At 42.1% G+C, this 19,264-nt stretch overlaps 1 protein-coding gene across 5 annotated transcripts in view; it reads left to right on the top strand.

The window, feature by feature from the left end:
* The window catches only part of PPP3CA (protein phosphatase 3 catalytic subunit alpha), a 186,103-nt gene extending 176,080 nt beyond the window's left edge, over positions 1 to 10,023 (top strand). For 3 of the 5 annotated variants that reach the window (XM_079990249.1, XM_079990248.1, XM_079990250.1), the window contains 3 exons: positions 126 to 223; positions 4,033 to 4,062; positions 8,293 to 10,023. In XM_079990249.1, the coding sequence (XP_079846375.1) occupies positions 126 to 223; positions 4,033 to 4,062; positions 8,293 to 8,489 (325 nt within the window). In that variant the 3' untranslated portion in view covers positions 8,490 to 10,023. The remainder of the gene's footprint in view (positions 1 to 125; positions 224 to 4,032; positions 4,063 to 8,292) is intronic. The other 2 variants (XM_079990251.1, XM_079990252.1) reach the window with 1 other exon arrangement.
* The last annotated feature ends 9,241 nt before the right edge of the window (positions 10,024 to 19,264 follow it).

The raw sequence follows: 19,264 nt of genomic DNA, 5'->3' as shown, positions 1-19,264 counted from the left end.
GGGTGTCCCTCAGCTGGAGCTGGATCTAGAAACAATGAGGAAGTTCTTAGCTCTTCCCTTCTCTTCTTTCTGACCGCATAAGTTACTGGCTGCAATTGACAATTGCTTCATCCTGTTTCTACCAGGGAAGAGAGTGAGAGTGTGCTGACACTGAAAGGGTTGACCCCAACAGGAATGCTGCCCAGTGGGGTGCTCTCTGGAGGAAAACAAACTCTGCAAAGCGGTAAGCATGTTTGTGAATGTGTGCTATGGTGTACATAAATTCAGCTGCGAAAGCACAGAATTCCTTTCTGCTATGTAAATGCAGTCTCTTCAAGAAGAGAGAGAGAGAGAGACCACAGAGTGACTAGAAACTGGCGCACAAAATTCGGCTGAAAAACCAAACTAAATAAATGCACGCAACCCCTGTTTGCAATACTTGGCAATATTTAAAGGGAGGGGGGTGACTCTGGATATATAGGGAAGAGTTACACATGTGAAGGGCAAAATCATCTCTGCTATTTCTCTGGGATACTGCTGCCTCATAAAGACTCATCTAAATGACTGGGGTTTATGTTTTTGTTTTTTTATATATAAAAACGGGGAGCACACACATACACAGCCAAGCTGCTCACTGACCCCACTCATTTAGGATGGGTTGAGCCATCCAGAAACCACATTTAGTGGAGATCCATGCATAAGCCTTTGGCATATCAGCATGAGGAACTTAATTGAGGCTTGCACCAGCTTACTGTGATAGCTTAAAAACATATCTATCTTGGTTCTGGCAGCTTAACTTTACAAAAGCCGGAGCATATACACTGCATGCGAATAGGTTTTCCTTCTTGCATAGTTCTCAAACCTCTTCCCTTAGAAGTAGTCCCCATCCACAAGATATTCAGGCAAAAGCTGGGATCCTGGGAAAGTAGGTGGTACCAGTGACATTTGTATTTCCCAGTTTGCCCCCTTCTTCTTCTTCTTCTTCTTCTTCTTCTTCTTCTTCTTCTTCTTCTTCTTCTTCTTCTTAATGGAGGGAGGGAGGGCCTGGCATGGACAGAAATGTAGTGCCCCATGTTTGCCAGTGCATCCACCATTTTAACTTATCACCAATGCAACTCCCAAAGAGTCTTTCACAGGAACTACATTATGGGGTGATTTAAATGGCAGAAATGTGAACAAGTCAACTGCAGGGCAGGTCCTGTGCTGAATTCATGCATCTGGACCCACCAGTGCAGCAACCGCTTTCGTTTCCTCATAATGCAGTGATCCCAGTGCTTTATTCAGGTTTCCTCTACTGCCGTTGGGCCTCCCACCTTAGCCTGCAGTCAGGTAAGCCAGGCATCATTGTAGGGAGGGGCCTGCTGCTGGTACATCATTAATTATACTGTATCACATGCAGAATACTGGAGCAAGCCAGGGAGCACAGTGCCAAAGGCTTTGGCAGGCAGTAGCTAAAGCTCCAAGTAAGTGACCTGAGCTTCCCCTCCCAAGACATGTCTGCCTCCCCACCTGCTCCAGAGACCCAGGTAACCTGAATCCAAATACAGTGGATCAGGCTTGGAGTGAAACTCATCTGCCCTGTCTAACTTCTTAGTTGACAGCTTCTAAAGGCCACGGATAAAGAGGGTGGGAAGAAAGTCCTCTGCTTGGGAATCCCATCTTTCAAAGCTTGAGAAGGCTTTCTTTCCCATCCATTGTGCTTGCAAGCATGCAAGTTTGCTTTTCAGTGTATGGTATTCATAAGCAACTTCCTGAGCATGACCTCTCTCCCTTTACAAAAATGGCAGACGCTGCGTATGTGGAAAAACTGCAAATTATTGGCCAACATGCCAATCCTCCCTTAGGCCAGCTGATAACTACCAAATTGCATTCTTCATTTTCTCCTCTTCATGTAGAACTGCAGTATTGGAATTCTGTAACTGGAATTCAGTTTCTGAGGGCCAGTGAATAACTAATGGCTTGTGAATAACTAATGCCACATACGGCAGACTCACAATTTACTTGAATAAAGGGAAGAACGTTTTAATGGTGGTTTTGCTCTATATGCAAGCACTGAGGCACTTTCTCTCACTTACTGTTTCAAGTCATATTTTGTATGAGTTATGCAGCAGCGCTATAGCTAGTAGAATTTTCCTCTTGAAGTAAGGAGCCACAGTCAAATATTTTAATGTATTAACTGTTTTCTGTTTTTACTATTGTGTAACATGCACCCATGAGTGTCCAACCATAATTATGATGTAGCTTTTAACTGTGAGACATGGAGATTCGCCTTTTCAATAACTCAGTCTCAGCCTCTAACTTTCCCATTTCTTTCCTGGAGTTTCTTTCCTGTATTTTTCCCCCTTTCTGTCTCTTTTTCTCTTTATCTAGAAGATTCAGGTATTCTGTGGTAAACTCTCTTTTTGGTGGCTTGTGTGTTACACATATGGTAACGTTCTGCTTTGTAAATGCTGCAGTATGATGACCAAAGTGTGTTTGTCACACTAATGGAATTATTGAGGCACATAAGGGATTTGCTTCATATTATTAGTCCCTTGACATTCGTAGAATTTTATCACCCACCCATCCTGGGGGGGGGGGGAGAAAAATCTGTTGTCTTGATACAATTGCTTCTGTCAGATTGTCCAAAAGCCTGGCTATTGGGAAATTCCCTCATACTGCAGTATTATAGCTTAGTGAAACATTACTATACACAACCCATTAGTTAACACCTTGCACCATTCACCAAATATACTGAAATCTACATAGTTTCTGTTAAGCACATTTTGCTGACTGTGCTATGTATTAACAGAAAATATGAGCAATATATTGTGTGAAATGTGTACATTCTTAGTGACCATTCTTTTAGTGTATTGTGCTGGTTTGATCCCTTTTCTCATCTTAAGTTTTATTGTCTCTTTCCTCTTTCTTATTTATTATGCATATTTATTTTGGTTATTGAGTTACCTTATTTGCTGCACCCGAGGGCTATAGATTCCATGGGGGAACTTGTCCTTGATTCAAGATGACACTTGATGAGATTCCACTGATCTCAGTCCATATTAATCTTTGCAACTACAAAAAATGCAACATTCTAAACCAGACCCAGGCCAGTATGTTTCTCTATGGGCAGATAGGCTTCCTTGCTGCCATAATTAATACCAATGTGGATTTAGGTGCATCTGGCTGTCAAAAAGACATTCAAGCTATAATGTAACAATGCATTTCTAATATTAACTTCTTTGTTCATTTCTGTTTGCAAATGCTTCTTAAGCCCTATTTAAAAGGCCATGGTGGTTTGAAATCTATGCTATAATACCAGCAATTTTGAAATGGTCAGTTGTTCTGCCAGTAGTTCAGATTTAAATAAAATTAAAACATAGTTTTTTAATTTAAAAAATTAACAATATGGGGCACTTGAAAAGATGGTGTTCTGTGCCACTCTAAACAAGGAAACCCACAAACAAAATATTGAACACTGAAAGCTCTTTTCAGTATTTCTTTAGTGTGTGTGTGTTGTTTTTTTTTTTTAAAAAAAAAAAAGGCATCCAAGAGAAAAGGAAAATATTTCCCCAAATTATCAGAAACCATCTTTTCCCTTAGTCCCTCTGCTGACCAAAGGGTGCTTCAGTATTTTGCTGATCTGCATTGCTGGTACTTTCGTCCACTGGCTTAATGCCACGATATGTCTTACTGGACACTCTGCAATCTAAACTGCCCCATTCAGTGTTGCAGCCACCCTTTTATACCGTCAACTTTGTATATTTTATGAACAATACGGTATAGCATTTCAATTAAATCCATGTGGCTATTTTATTTTATTAGATATTTAAGAACAAATGAGTAACTTTCACTCCCCCCACATTAAAAAAGAAAAAGAAATCTATTGCCTGCAAATTACGATACCTGTGTCTGTTTTGTGTGTAGCATTCTATGTTGTCTTCTGTGTCAAAATCCAGCACTTACAGTAACCTTCAAGTGTACTAGCTCCTTTGCTATTCACTGACTTGTTCTTAGAGTTAAATCCTCTGCTCATTTTTCTCATTCGTTTTGCTACCCCTTTCTTCTCTTCAGCTACTGTTGAGGCTATTGAGGCTGATGAAGGTAAATTGGCCAGACCCCTTTCTGTTGTTGTTACAACAGAGAAGGGCTCTGCTGGGTGTATTCATTTTTGCTGTAGCTTGTATAGAGTGTGTGGGTGTTGAGCTAACAATTGTGGCTCAGTATTAACCTAAGTTTACTTGCTTTAAAGGGGAAAGTGTTCCTTTTGTTGTTGGTGTTGTTTCTTAAAGTTGCAGCGATGTTCTGATCTGTGTCCATTAAGCTTAAAGTGCTGAATCAGTATTGCACAAGGATAAGAAAGCTTGCAACTCAAAGGGGGCATGGCAGCACTTTAGTAAAAGCCATTTGACAAACAAACAGTTTCCCTTAAGGGGGATCAATCAGTTCCCCATGTCACCTTAAGATATATCTGAAAATTGAGAGAACGCTAAAGTTGAATGGGGTTCTCCCTTTGCTGAGGTCTCTAGTGAAAGTGATTTTTGAACGAGTCTTCACTGTAATTTAGTATATTTTAAAATGTCCCTTTAGGGGGAAAATATTAAAACAATGAGAGATGTTAGGAGGTTTTTTCCCCTGCAAGTTTTGGGAATTTTCTCTAATGTAGCTATTAAAACCAACACCATTTCAAATGACTACCAGCACAAATGAATTACTGTCGAAGATATTGAATGCAAAACCTCAAGCTGCCTTTCTCAGGGATCCTTTTGTTTCAGCTCTTAAAACAATTTTGTTAGTTGTACAGTTAATAGATCTCCAGATGCATACTGAAATATTTCTATACACGATGATTAAATTAGTAATTCAAATTGTTTTGCATGAAGACTCTCAAAAGTTCCCCTTTAAAACAAAACCAAAAAATTACTCAGTTGTATTTTGTTCTTGCCCCCCTAAAACATGAGTTTTTTTTCCAAAAAAAAGAAGAAAATCATTAGTCATTAGTTCTGTTGGCATGGAGTAAGACTGCCATTTTGGCCCTCCTATCTGTTTTTTGATCTTTTTGTTACAGGAGTGAACAAAATTCTTAGCAATAAGTAAGAGAAAATACAACTGCTTTTTAAATAGCAGTGAGTGAGCTGCTATTTATGTTGGAATTCTCTATTCCTGTTGGCAAATTCTACTCTGCAATGTGCATTCTTGTTGACAGTTTGGCTGTTTTTTTTCCTGTGATTTCTGTGACTGTGTTGTGTTTTTAGTATTACTTCTCAATGTAAACTGCTAATAATCATTGTCTGACCAGCAACTGCAGCAGAGCACATTCTTCAGCACAAAGGTGTATAAATATGTCTGCTTGACACCAAGATGTGCGTCCCATTTTGGGAATACGCGTTGTTAAAGTTAAACTTCTTATTGATCATTACATTGCACTGTAACCAAAGATTGATTGATTGATTGATTGATTGATCTGAAAAGCTATCGCCTTTGGGAAATCTAATAACGATTCTGTTTACATAAACAAGTGTTTACTAGGGGCCTGTGCAGGCCTTTGACGGAGTCTAGGTGTTCATACATCCAATCACAGCTGAACATCCTGCAAAATTAAACTGCCGTACACTTCACATTGCCATTCATTATACACCTACGTCAAAGGACTGGATCAAAATTGACAGCACTGTGGTGAATTTTTAAGAGGGCCGGGGTTGAATGTTCTGCTATGAGTCTTTGTTCAAGTTATCTGTAGTATGAAACCTATATGAAATTTGTGGGGAATAGGTGGGAACATGTGGGTTACAAGTGATGAAGGGAAGTTTCCAGACAACCAAGGGTGGTAGATTCCACAGCAAACTATGTTGTCTGAAGTGGTCCAACATGCAAAGATTAAGCATTTTGGAGTGGATCCAAAGATACCCTTCCACATGCAGGAGGCATCTTCAACTCACGGAAGGGCCATTTCCCCTCAGGAAGGGCCATTTTACACTAGGGTCTCTTGCTTGAGAAAAGTGTGCAAGCGTTCTTCTCTACAAGTGTTCCACTATTATTCTACTTGCACAGACTCTTGTTCCAGCTGAAGAATAAGGCCCTATCTGTTCTAGCATTGTGTGGAAATCTTGCACACATTTTATGGAACCGCTCACAGCTCCTTGGATCCAATCCACTGACTTAAATTGTTGATTTTTTTTTCCAGAAGCCATGATAGCCTCAAAGCCATCTTTATGTTCCACCCCTTCAGATGGCCCAGTATGCAGTGGTTTCCACCTAGCAAAAAAAGTGCAGGAAAAAAAGAAATCACCACATGGGGGGAAGGGGAATTGGTCCTCTGTATCTGTCTGCAGTCCATATTTCCACAGCGGTGGTTGGCAAAATGTCAGCATGAGAGGATTTGTCCTTGCCACAAAATTCAACACAAGTGGTTTAATAGTACCAGGGACTTTGCCTTCAAGGAGAAATATGAGGGGCGGGGGGAAGTCATCTCAAAATTCAGAAAGGATTATGCTTTCTCCCTAATGGAGAACAAAATTGATTATACCTCTTGACAGATAAACCAAAGAGCAAATTCAGTTTCCAACTCCCTTTTCGCTCATGCCCTCCCAGTATTCTCTCCCCATGTTGCTGGTACTAACTGACCATCTTGGCTATCTTGCATGTTAAGAAACCCAGCAGAAAGAAACATAACCAACATTCTTGAAATATATATTTGTTCAATTTATATATATATATTTACTAAAATAAGAGGTGGGAAACACACCAGGGATTAACAGCAACCAATAAGTTAAGCCTGTTTCTTGGATTGCTGCCCAGAGCCCTTCCCCTTTTTTGTTTTAAACACACTAAAGTAAGCCCCTGAAATGATGGAATTGCATCACGCCCCTTGATTTTTTTCCCTTTCATTGAATGTGTGAAATACCTAGTGAGATCAATGTGGAACTCCTAATGTCATTGCTGAAGGGCAAGTTCATTGACTTTTAAATTCACTTACTGGCTCCTATGTTCCTACACTTTCAAAGTTAAGAAGGACAAATATGCCAAAAAGAATGATATTCAGCATCCATGTCACACTCAATTACTGCAGTTTAACCAGATTATCCTGTAGTGCTCTAGGGCTGACAGAGAAGGTTATTGTTCCTGAGTAGTGTATGATCATTTCTTCTGTAGTGAAGACACTGAGGACCTTCTGTCTAATGCATTATAAGGGTATCCTCGTATGATAAATTTCATAAACACTCAATCCAGGTTCCTATATAATGGGAACAATCTGTTTACCAGGATTAAGGGAGTGGACCATTGCATAGCTTGCTACTGCTCTCCACCCCCCTTCCAAATAATAACATCAACCATGATGTTGATGGGGTAAAGATTAACCAGAGTCCTAGTTTTTAGGCAGGAATCTTAGCCAAGGTTTGAAGCTGGCTAGCAAAGCTTGTTAAAAGGAGAACCTAAGTCCTCATTTGGCATCATACAACCTCTGTAATGAGGTTGGCACGCCTGGAAATATGGCTATTGAAAGGCCACAAACCAGAGTTCTTGGGCAACCTATAGTTCTGAATGTTTCATCATTTCTGCGAAGCCTCTTGACGGCTGCTCTGCTGTTAAATTCATCCTGCATTGCCTATTCCAAAGAAAACAACAACAACAAATCTCCCTTGGAAATCAACAAGAATTCTATCACGAATGAGACTATGAGGACATCGCAACCATTTATTACTCAAGACCAGTTCAGACATTTTCTTTTAATACCCTAAAGTCATTGCAAGATTATTTTGCATTCCCAGTTTCAAGCCAGTGCTTTCATTCGTACAGACACATGTGGGAGCTGCCGTTTACAACAGCAAACCAGCTCCCTTTTGTAATTTAGTTGCTACCACAAGGAGGCATACATTCACTACATGCAGTTGACAGGGCAGAAAATATCGTGATGGCTTCACTGCACCAATATGTGTGAAACTGGACCCTACACTTTTAAGACAGGAGATTTTAGTTTGTTATTTTTCTGTGAGCACTACTTGTTCCTGGAAAAAAAAAGTTCATTCCACACCGAACCACCAAATAAAATGTCAGAATTGAATTTTCTTGGGAGCATCTTAAACTTTCAAGATACATTGGCTATCTCCTTTCTAGCTGTTTCCAAATCCATCCAGAAGCTTTAATCGCATTGTCATTTTATTTTCTTCACCGTGAAGGAATTTCTCAACTCAGTTGACTGTTCAGTAAGCTAATAAAATGCCAACACTTTGTCGCCATTGACTTTCCTTTCCTCTCTGTTTGTTTTGTTTTTGTTTGTTTGTTTCTGTTTTTGTTTTTGTTTTTGTTTTTCCTCCCCCCCAATTCTCTGTGTAGCTATCAAAGGATTCTCGCCGCAGCATAAGATCACGAGCTTTGAAGAAGCCAAAGGCTTGGACCGGATTAACGAACGGATGCCCCCTCGCAGAGATGCCATGCCATCCGATGCCAACCTTAACTCCATCAACAAGGCAATCTCCTCAGAGACTAATGGCACTGACAGTAATGGCAGTAATAGCAGCAATATTCAGTGACCGTTTCCAACTTGTGATTTTTTTGTTTTTGAGCTGCAGGGCATGATGGGATTGCTGCATATCAGCAGTGGGATGTTCTTGCCTCTGATGATAGCTTACTTGCTCTGGGGGCCAGGTGTTGGATTCAGTTTACAATATCATCTAAGAAGAGATAGTAGACTTTATTTTGGTGGGTGGGGGGTGGAGGTTCAACGCCTCCTTGGATATGCCTTTAAAATGCTTGTAGAAAACTAAATGAAAGCTAATGCTGGTATATATTGCAAAGTTAGGGGAATGAACATGTTTTCCTACTGCATTGGAAACTTCTCGATATGTTAACTGAAAGGCCTTTTATTATGTTACTGGACATGACAATTTTGTCTGATTTCTTACTAACTATTGTACGTTTACAGTTGCAGCACTAAACATGGACAACATCAAAAACATTTTTAACAAAGTGATGTACAAACTAAATAAGGAGACTATTTATTGATAATGTTTTGCTACTCTTGTCAGACGATGGCTATCTTAAAAAAAATAAATTAGGCAATCTTAAAAAAAAAGTTGCAAATTTGTTAAAAATGCCAAAAAGGACAGTTTAATTTTGTACAGATTATGCTTACCTCAGGTTTCTTTAGTGTGCTTGAATGCCCTTCTTTAAATATAACATTTACCTTAACTAATTTGGCAGTGAGAAATCTTTTCTTTTAAGTTTTTAAGGAAAATAAAACTGGAATAATGATACTCCTTTTTTCTTTTCTTTTTGCTGTTTATATTTAGGAATCATTTCTTTATTCTTTTTCTTTTTGGTAAATCAAGTCTTGGTTGTGGCTTGCTGAATTTAAATATTTATGAGTGGTGCATTTTTAAGTATAGTGAACAAGACACCATATTAAGTGCAGTGAAAGCATCTATATTCTGTAAAAATCTGCCTATGCATGTTTTTTAAGAAAAAAAAATTGGCTGTATAGGCCTGTATGGGACTGTAATGCGCTTAGTGGTCTGACTTATACTGGAAATGTATGTACTGGCGTACTTTATATTCTCTAAAAAGAAAATGCTAATGCCTTTGAAATTTTGTAATCAAAAAAAAAAGCTTTGAAAAATCTAAGGGGGAGAGTATTCTTAAAAGTTTTTAATATAAGCTTGTCAGTGCACATATCGATGGTTAGCATGTTTAGCAAACCTTGTGAAATTTAAACTAAGTTTGTAGTTACATGTGAAACTAAATGCATGATAACTGTTAATGTCATGATGGTTTAGTCATTTTGTTACGTTCTGTCATGTGCCACAAACCGTGTAATTTTTTCACTTTTTTCCCTTTGTATATCAGTTACGGGTTACAACTGGTTCATTCTTAAAGGAAGATGAAAAACCAACAAAAGCAGTCCACTGATATTTTTTAACAATTGTATAAGTGCCCAAGTAATTCACTACAGCCTACAGCCTTGCCTTTGTAATTTGACTTATGAAATGTTGGCAATCAAAGCATGCACTTGTAACAATGAAAAAAAAAAAGCATTTTATATTACTACTCAATAAAAATGTGCATGAACCTATGGCTCCTCACACTAAATCTCTGGAGCATGCTATTATGTGTTTAATCCTCACCATGGGGGTAGGAGGCTCTCACCCCGTTGCCTTGTCTGTTGAATATACTAGGTAGCAATCCCTGCATTCAGGTATGCATGACTTAAGTGAGGCTAAAGGAACAGAAGAAGCTGCCCTGTACCATGTCAGAACATTGATGCATCTAGCTGAGTACAGTCATACCTCAGCTTACAGATGCTTCAGGTTCGCATTTTCGGGATACGGGCGCACCGAAACCCGGAAGTACCAGAACGGGTTACTTCTGGGTTTCGGTGCATGCGCAAAAGCGCTGAATCGCAATCCACACATGCACGGACGTGGCGCTGCGGGTTGCGGAAGCTGCAAGTTGCAGGCGTGCCTCCCACACAGATCACGTTCGCAACCCGAGTGTCCACTGTACTGCTGACACTGGTGGCAGTTCTTCAGGGGCTGATCAAGCCAGGAGTCTTCCTCATCCTTATCTGGAGATGACAGGGATTGAACCTGAGGCTTTCAGAATGCAAAGCACAAGGTCTACCGCCACAGCCCTTCCCCTCTGCTTATGCACATTCTGGTAGCCCTACTTGCAAAATCACAGAGAACGCCTTGGGATGAAAAGGAGATTCTCAAGTTGTTTCACACTTCCATTGTAGCCAAAGAAAGATGCCTTTCACTTCGGGGGTTTTGCTCCAGAGGTGGTTTCTTCCACATCATTAAGCTGCTTGTCCTTTGCAGATCAGCTTTTGGCAAAGGAGGGTGGAATGTCTGGGCCATTTCTTTCAAACATGTCCCAGCGGATCGTTCAACCTACACTGCGTCCTAGATGCAAGATCTCTTTTGCCCATTCCTGCAACACCCACCTACCTGCACCAGTCATAATTACGAACAACACGGAAAATTAATATGTTGATTCCCTTTGCTTGAATGGTAGCAGTTTAATTTTGCTACACAGACTATTTGTGCTGCTACTTCCACAAGTTGCCACCCCCCATTTCTTTTATTATTTATATATCACATTTATAGCCCACCTTTCCTCCAAGAGGCTAAAGGCACAGTGTGCGTTGTTATCTCCCTTCCACTTCATCCTCACAACAACCCTGTGAGGTGGGTTAGGCTAAGAGACAATGACCAGCCTAAGGTCACCCAGTGGACTTCATGGCTGAGCAGGAGTTTGCCATATTTTGCCATATGCCAGCTGAATTTTACCCAGATTCTAGCCATGCCTCCCAGTGCCGCTTTAGATGATAAGCTGACTTGAATTCTCAGCTCTTATAAGGAAAAAAAAATCAAAGGTTTGAGGCAAAAATGTGGAAGCACTGTGTGTGAAGGAGAAAAGGCAACTTGAGAGAAAGAGCAAGGGAAGTATGTTCATTTTATTTATTTATTATCCCAGGCTTACTCCAAGGATTTCAAGCATGGTGTGCATCATTCTCATCTCTCCCTCTAGTTTATCCTCACAACCTTTCCATGGGTTAGGCCAGAGGTCAGCAAACGTTTTCAGCAGGGGGTCGGTCCACTGTCCCTCAGACCTTGGGGGGCGGACTATTTGGGGGGGAGGGGGATGAACAAATTCCTATGCCCCACAAATAACCCAGAAATGCATTTTAAATAAAAGCACACATTCTACTCATGTAAAAACACCAGGCAGGCCCCACAAATAACCCAGAGATGCCTTTTAAATAAAAGGACACATTCTACTTATGTAAAAACACGCTGATTCCCGGACCGCCCACAGGCCAGATTTAGAAGGTGATTGGGCTGGATCCGGCCCCTGGGCCTTAGTTTACCTACCCATGGGTTAGGCTGAGCAACAGTGACTGGCCAAAGGACACGCAGTGAGCTTCATGGTTGAGTGTGGAGCCCCAAGTATGGATGCATGAGCAAAAAGGGATATTTTGCATATAAATACTTAACTACATTTCCCCAGGATTCCTTGTGAGAAGCCATGACTGTGGTATAATACTGCCTTCAATGTATGCTGCAGATGTGGCCTGAATTTCCCTGGATCTGAAGTATTTAATTTCCGGTGTACAGCAGTGTCTTTTGTGTAAAGTAGGGATTTTTAGGACCCGTTTCAGGAATTTCATTTCTGTTTTGTTTTCTCCACTTACTGATAATGAACTGTCACTGAAAAATTCATGATGGAAAGTGAGACACTGTGATATCACCAACACATGTTACAGTCACTGCGTCCCAAGCAGGCCACATTTCCTCCTGCTGTATTTTTGGAATAAATATATTTTGCAGGCACATTTTTGCACAGGAGCATCTGTCCACCATGAGGTACGGAATGTGCCGTTCCTCCATAATTCACACTTTGAATCTGGCAAAAGGAGCACTATGGAGATTTGTACGATATGAAGAATGAACAATAGCAGGAGATCAGGTTTTGCCTCAGTCTACAAACGGCTGAGGAATATCTCTGGTACAAAAACTTCTTGGCAACATTGGGTGGGTTAGACTATTTTCTCTTTCTGTTTAAGAAGCCAATTGTGATTTTAAAAAATAATAATGGATTTTTTAACAAATTCTAAGATTCCATAACTTACTCTTTTCTTTTCTTTTTTGTATGTTTCTTTAGTCTATCAATAACTATCATTCTGTGGGCAACAGTTGCTTCTAGAAACAACTGTTGTGTGGCAACTACTGGAGCAAGCTGTGACCCAAACATTATCATACCCTCCAAGATTTCTCTGTTGAAAATAGAGATGTCCCCTCCAACATTTCTCCAGTGAAAATAGGGACATCCTACTACACTATGGGCCACTCCAGGCATACTGTTTCTAGTGCTAGAGCTGCTCTTTTTTTCAAAAAATAAATTCCATGCTTCCACATTATTTTTGTGTGGAAAGTGTTTTGCACCATTTTCCCACATTTCATGTGATGCTCAGTGTGTGCTTTGAACAACTTCATATTGTGCGTTTCCCTACCCATTGGTTATTCTTTTTTCACAGAAAGCCAGCCATATCACAGATTAAAAGAGGGAACTGAAGTTGTTTCTGCTGTCTAATGTCTCTCAAGAGCATTAGGTATCCCTCAACTCAACCCCCCAACCCCACAAAGGCTATAAATACCTGGGACAGGTGCTCATAACTCCCAACTTTTACTGCTTGGGAGTAAAGGAGGGGCATGACTGCAGCTACAGAACTTTTCTCCATCTGAATAAGCCCCAGTATTGGTGTGGACAGGAAAAAGGGCAATCACTCTCCACTAATTGGCAGCATGCAACCATTAAGGTGAATAGCCAACTACAGTTTCACTCCAAAAAAACACTGAAACAAACAACTATAGCACTGTAACTGGTACATCTGGAAAGGATGCATGGTATACACATGGTAAGAAGTTCTGCTGCAGTTTTATAGAACACCGAATATTCCTACCCACAAGCTGGAAAGGGTGTCCAGCATAGACTTATTCTTTGCCATCCCTATGTACCTGGGAAGAAAGGAGTCATCAGTTGCCCTTGGCTGAGACACTTCTTCTTAGAGGGAGCACCAGAGGTACTGGATCCTGATGTAGAGCTTTCAAAACCCCTTTGTATTTTCATGCAAGTAAATATCATGAACTGGCAGGACAATGGGGAGGAGGAAGAGGATGCTGGCGAGGGGTGAAGCCAGGACTGGGATACACAAGTGCAAGCTGGGGATGAGGAAGGAGAGGTTGGTGTAGGAAGTACTCACGTGGTGACTGAGAATGACAAAGGGATGGGGTGTCAGTGCACCAGAACAGCAGGACCCATTACCAGAACAAGAGGGGTCCCTGTCTCTCCAAACACAGCGGGCTCTGAGGGGTAGGGAGCAGCAGGTGGGGTGCTTCAGGAGGCTGAGGCAGGCAAGGGCCCACAGCCCAGCTCCCCAGATGGCCAGGTGGGGCTCCCTAGCTCTGGGACAAGAGGTGTGATTCCTTAGCTCGAGTGGGCTCAGAACAGGTGAGGGCTACATGCTTCATCAAGCCCAGATGCTGCGATCAGCATGCAAAGTATGAAAGGGCAGCAGAGCTGAGGTGCTGTGTCTGCTCAACTGCCCACGTTGATGGATCTCAGCTTCGGTGTTCCAGGATCCCTGCAGGACTGCTTTCCTTTGGACATGTGGATTGACCCTGGACTGGGGACCTGACATACTGACTTGCAGGTGGGCCAGGGGTTCAGGGTAGTAAAACAGTTGGTTCATGGTGGTTCACTTCCACAGTTGATTAGAGCCTGATTGAGGTCATATCAGTGTGTAATTGAGTTGTCCTCTTGTGTCATCTCCTGCTTTGTTGGATAGTGTGGCTTGGCCAGCACCATCTGGTCTTTGCTACTGGCAACCATCAAAAAACTGTTTGGGTGAGATGTCCTCCAGGTGTTGCCATGAGGCCCAGCCAGGATGGACAGGGATAATGGGGACTGTAGTCCAGCCACATCTGGAATGATACCCAGCTCTACCTCTCTTTCAAATCAGAACCAGTGAAGGTGGTGAAGGTCCTGTGTGAGTGCCTGGAGGCGGTTGGAGGATGGATGGCGGCTAATGGATTGAGGTTGAATCCTGACAAGACAGAAGTACTGTTTTTGGGGGACAGGGGGCGGGCTGGTGTGGAGGACTCCCTGGTCCTGAATAGGGTAACTGTGCCCCTGAAGGACCAGGTGCGCAGCCTGGGAGTCATTTTGGACTCACAGCTGTCCATGGAGGCACAGGTCAATTCTGTATCCAGGGCAGCTGTCTACCAACTCCACCTGGTACGCAGGCTGAGACCCTACCTGCCTGCGGACTGTCTTGCCAGAGTGGTGCATGCTCTAGTTATCTCCCGCTTGGACAACTGCAATGCGCTCTACGTGGGGCTACCTTTGAAGGTGACTCGGAAACTACAACTAATCCAGAATGCGGCAGCTAGACTGGTGACTGGGGGCGGCCGCCGAGACCACATAACACCGGTCTTGAAAGACCTACATTGGCTCCCAGTACGTTTCTGAGCACAATTCAAAGTGCTGGTGTTGACCTTTAAAGCCCTAAACGGCCTCGGCCCAGTATACCTGAAGGAGCGTCTCCACCCCCATCGTTCTGCCCGGACGCTGAGGTCCAGCGCCGAGGGCCTTCTGGCGATTCCTTCATTGCGAGAAGCAAAGATACAGGGAACCAGGCAGAGGGCCTTCTCGGTAGTGGCGCCCGCCCTGTGGAACGCCCTTCCAGCAGATGTCAAAGCAATAAATAACTACCTGACATTCAGAAGACACCTTAAGGCAGCCCTGTTCAGGGAAGTTTTTTAATCTGTGATATTTTAGTGTATTTTTGGTTTTTATGGAAGCCGCCCAGAGTGGCTGGGGAGACCCAGCCAGATGGGCGGGGTACAAATAATAAATTATTATTATATAAATTATTATATTATCTGGAAGGCCACAAAATCACCATCCATGCCCTAGGAGGGAAATGAGACTATGAGGGAAATGACCACAGATGGATATTTTGCACGGGGAGGTTATTTCTTTCAGAGAAGCAAAGCCACATATTCCAAGCTGTCACTTGTGGTTTTAAATATGTATTCACAGCAAAGTAAATATTTGCACCAGCATCAAGCTTAGCAGTGCAAGTAGATGCACACTTTTCATTTTTTTACAGAGATTATCTCGGGGGGGGGGGGGACCGCCTCTGTACAGCAGCCCTGAGAGTCAGACTGGTCCTAGAGGGAATGTGAAGAACACAGTTTTAATACAAGTTTGAAATCATTTTTTTTTCCAAAGCTGTCTTCCAATTTTCCTTGGTATTGCCAAGATTAATTAAGGATGAAATCCCTGAAATATGGATCGTTTGAAAGAAATCAGATGGGAATGAAGCTTTAATAAAATTGTCAAATGCCTAAATACATAATTTATCTCCACACTGCAGATCCAGAGTGATGAAAAATATACTCTGCAGAAAGTTAAAAATTAAATTACAGTATGCCCATGTGAGCCCATTTTATGTTATTGTAGTAAAGCCCAAGGTCTCTCAGGTTGGCATAGATGTTTTAACTCTTTATGAGAATCAGGAGTACGACAGCCTAAGGAAGATGTCCAACAGAGTCCAGACTTCAGACCTCATCCTCCTTTCCCCTCAGAAGAGAGACACCACTCCCTCAAGACTTTTGCATCCTCTCTTCATCATCCCTTGCCCGGTTGCTGAGGTTACAGACTAGTCATTGCCGCTTGCTATCCTCTTCTTTGTGCTATTGTGTTAGAGAAGGACCTGTTGAGGCAACATTCGTTAGATTCTGACAGGTGTGAGGACTAAGCATGCCCAAGTGCTGCCTGCTCACTCCAGAGTTTAGCCATGGCACCCTCAAGCCTTCATCAATGGATTAGAGAACATTTCCCCTCCATTTGTTCTGATGCACTCTCAGGGATTAATTCCCACTTGTCTGGGCCTGAGCTGGGCAGAGAAGAGTTTGAGAGTGGAAATTAAAAAAGTTAAAGCATTATGCCACACGTAGACAATATCACCGTTCAAAGATCCATACAGTGGTACCTCTGGTTGCTAATGGGATCTGTTCCGGAGCCCCATTCACAACCTGAAAGGAACGCAACCCACGTCTGTGCATGCGCAGGTCGCAATTCGCCACTTCTGTGCATTCACGTGATGTCATTTTTCGTGTCTGTGCATGCGCGAGTGGCAAAACCTGGAAGTAACAAGAGGTATGACTGTACTTTGAACATTCCTGAAATGGTCAATTATCCATTAACAACTCAGAAACCAAGCCTAATGAGGAACGCTTGAAGGAGCTGGGTATGTTTAGCCTGGAAAAGAGGAGACTGAGAGGAGATATGATGGCCATCAGATATCTCAAGGGCTATCACATGCAAGAGGGAACAAGCTTGTTTTCTTCTGCTCTGAATGGTAGGACTCAAACCAATGGTTTCAAGTTACAAAAAAGGAGATTCCAATTAAACATTAGGAAGAATAAGAAGAAGAGTTTAGATTTGATATCCTGCCTTTCACTCCCCTTCAGGAGTCTCAAAGCGGCTAACATTCTCCTTTCCCTTCCTCCCCCACAACAAACACTCTGTGAGGTGAGTGGGGCTGAGAGACTTCAGAGAAGCGTGACTGGCCCAAGGTCACCCAGCAGCTGCATGTGGAGGAGCGGAGACGCGAACCCGGTTCCCCAGATTACGTGACTACCACTCTTAACCACTACACCACAAAGGAACAACTTTCGAAAGTAAGAGCTGTTCAACTCCAGTGTGGAGTAGTGGTTAAGAGCAGTAGACTCGTAATCTGGTGAACTGCGTTCACTTCCCCGCTCCTCCACATGCAACTGCTGGGTGACCTTGGGCTAGTCACACTTCACTGAAGTCTCTCAGCCTCACTCACCTCACAGAGTGTTTGTTGTGGGGGAGGAAGGGAAAGGAGATTGTTAGCCGCTTTGAGACTCCTTAGGGTAGTGATAAAGCGGGATATCAAATCCAAACTACTACTACTACTACTACTATTCTTCTTCTTCTTCTTCTTCTTCTTCTTCTTCTTCTTCTTCTTCTTCTTCTTCAGAATGTGGACTTTCCTTCCTTGAAGGTTTTTAAGCAGACGTTGGATGGTCATCTGTCATGTATGATCTAGTTGATCTGAATTACAGAGCGTTGGACTAGACAAGCCTCAGGGTGCTTTCCAGCACTACAATTTTATGATTCTGTGAACTCATTCTATTAAAGCAACGTCCAGCATTTAGGTGAGGAGTGGGAGCCTATGGCACTACAGATGTGGTTGAACCTTCGTTCCTATCATGCCCAGGCACTATGGCCAATGGTCAATCATGGCTGGAGCTGTTGTCCTCCGGTTTCCTGGCCTGGATTTAAGCTATATGTCAACTATAACCAATGGAGGAGTGGGGGGAATTCTCAAACACACAAAGCAACCCTTGTACATAGCCAACCTGCTGTGGTAAGCAGCAAAGGAACCCCGCACCCCACAAAGCCTTATAGGTATGCGCACAAATAGGAAATCTCCATTATCTGAACAATTGTAATGCTGCTTAAAGGTTTTTCTTTTTGTCACTTAATAGAGATCATACTTCCCGTGCACAGCTATGTTTAAGCAAAGCTGGTTGCCATGGTGACACTAGAGCATTCTAAAAGTGTCAGCTCATATCCAAAACTGAATTTTTGAATTAACTGTTTAGGTGAAGAATTAGAAGGTGGGAACTCTTCTGTTCATGCACCAAACTTAATGTTTATTCCAAATGTTAAATTGTTAGTGGTAGTAGTAATAATAGTATTTAATCCTTAGCATACAGGGCTTTATGGGCTTCCGTACTTAGCATATAGACCTTTTAGATTATTCAGAACATACCATGTCCATGATTTCATATAACCCTTTCTGTTAACTCTGTATAGTGAACGGAGTGATGAAGCTCAAAGCAAGTGATTTGCCTAAGGCTACCACTCTTGTAGGAAAGAAACCTCCTGGTTTATAGTTCGGTACTACAGCTTGTGATTCTGAAAATCCTGGACCCTTTGCTGGCCAGCAATCAGGATAAAATATGGAGGAATGTAGCTGATCAAGTTGGTGGCCATAACTGGAGCAAAACCAGGATAAGATTCTGGTGGATTCGGAGAGAAGGCAGTGCAGAATCTGGGAGAGTCCAGATAGAACTTAGGACATCATAAGCAGAACATGGCAGAATCAAAAGTTTCCTTATTTTCCAGTTCTGTTGCTTGATGGAACACAATTCTGCCGTTTGGACTAGAATACCACAGTATGGCTGTGGTATTATGCTGCATATTTCTTCATTTACGCACCAGTATTTAGGTGGTTGGATATCTGTGTGGTCCATTTCCAAGGCTTTAAACCAGGTAACAGCAGTCAAGGAAAAACTGAGACACCCATAATATCCACATAAAGTAAAGTTCTATCATCTGTGCTTAAACCGGGCCATTGAAAACCAGATCAAAGTTGTTTGACTGTTAACTCCCATCATCCTCAGCCAGCATGGCCAAAGAGAGAGGTTTCATAGCTTTTGCAGAAGTACACAAGCTCATTCCTTTATCTCCTGCCAAAGTAAGGGAGTGCCACAGTTGTAGACCAGCCACTGCAAATGCGATCTACGTATACATGTTGTTTGAACTTGGCACATTTTATCTCTAAGGAAAGTGCTGTTACATTAAAGAAAGCAGCGATCGCTGGCATTTTGTTCTTTCAATCTCATGCAAATAAGTTTGCTTATTTGCATTATCGATGATCTTTCTGCCAAGGCACTCAAAGCAGTTTTCAGTCTTAAAAGAATGA

Source organism: Podarcis cretensis (assembly GCF_951804945.1).
Source record: "Podarcis cretensis genome assembly, chromosome: 9".
In the NCBI taxonomy this organism is placed as follows: Eukaryota; Metazoa; Chordata; class Lepidosauria; order Squamata; family Lacertidae; genus Podarcis; species Podarcis cretensis.
The sequence above is the reverse complement of the archived record's forward strand: the minus strand, read 5'-3'. Positions and strand labels throughout refer to the sequence as shown.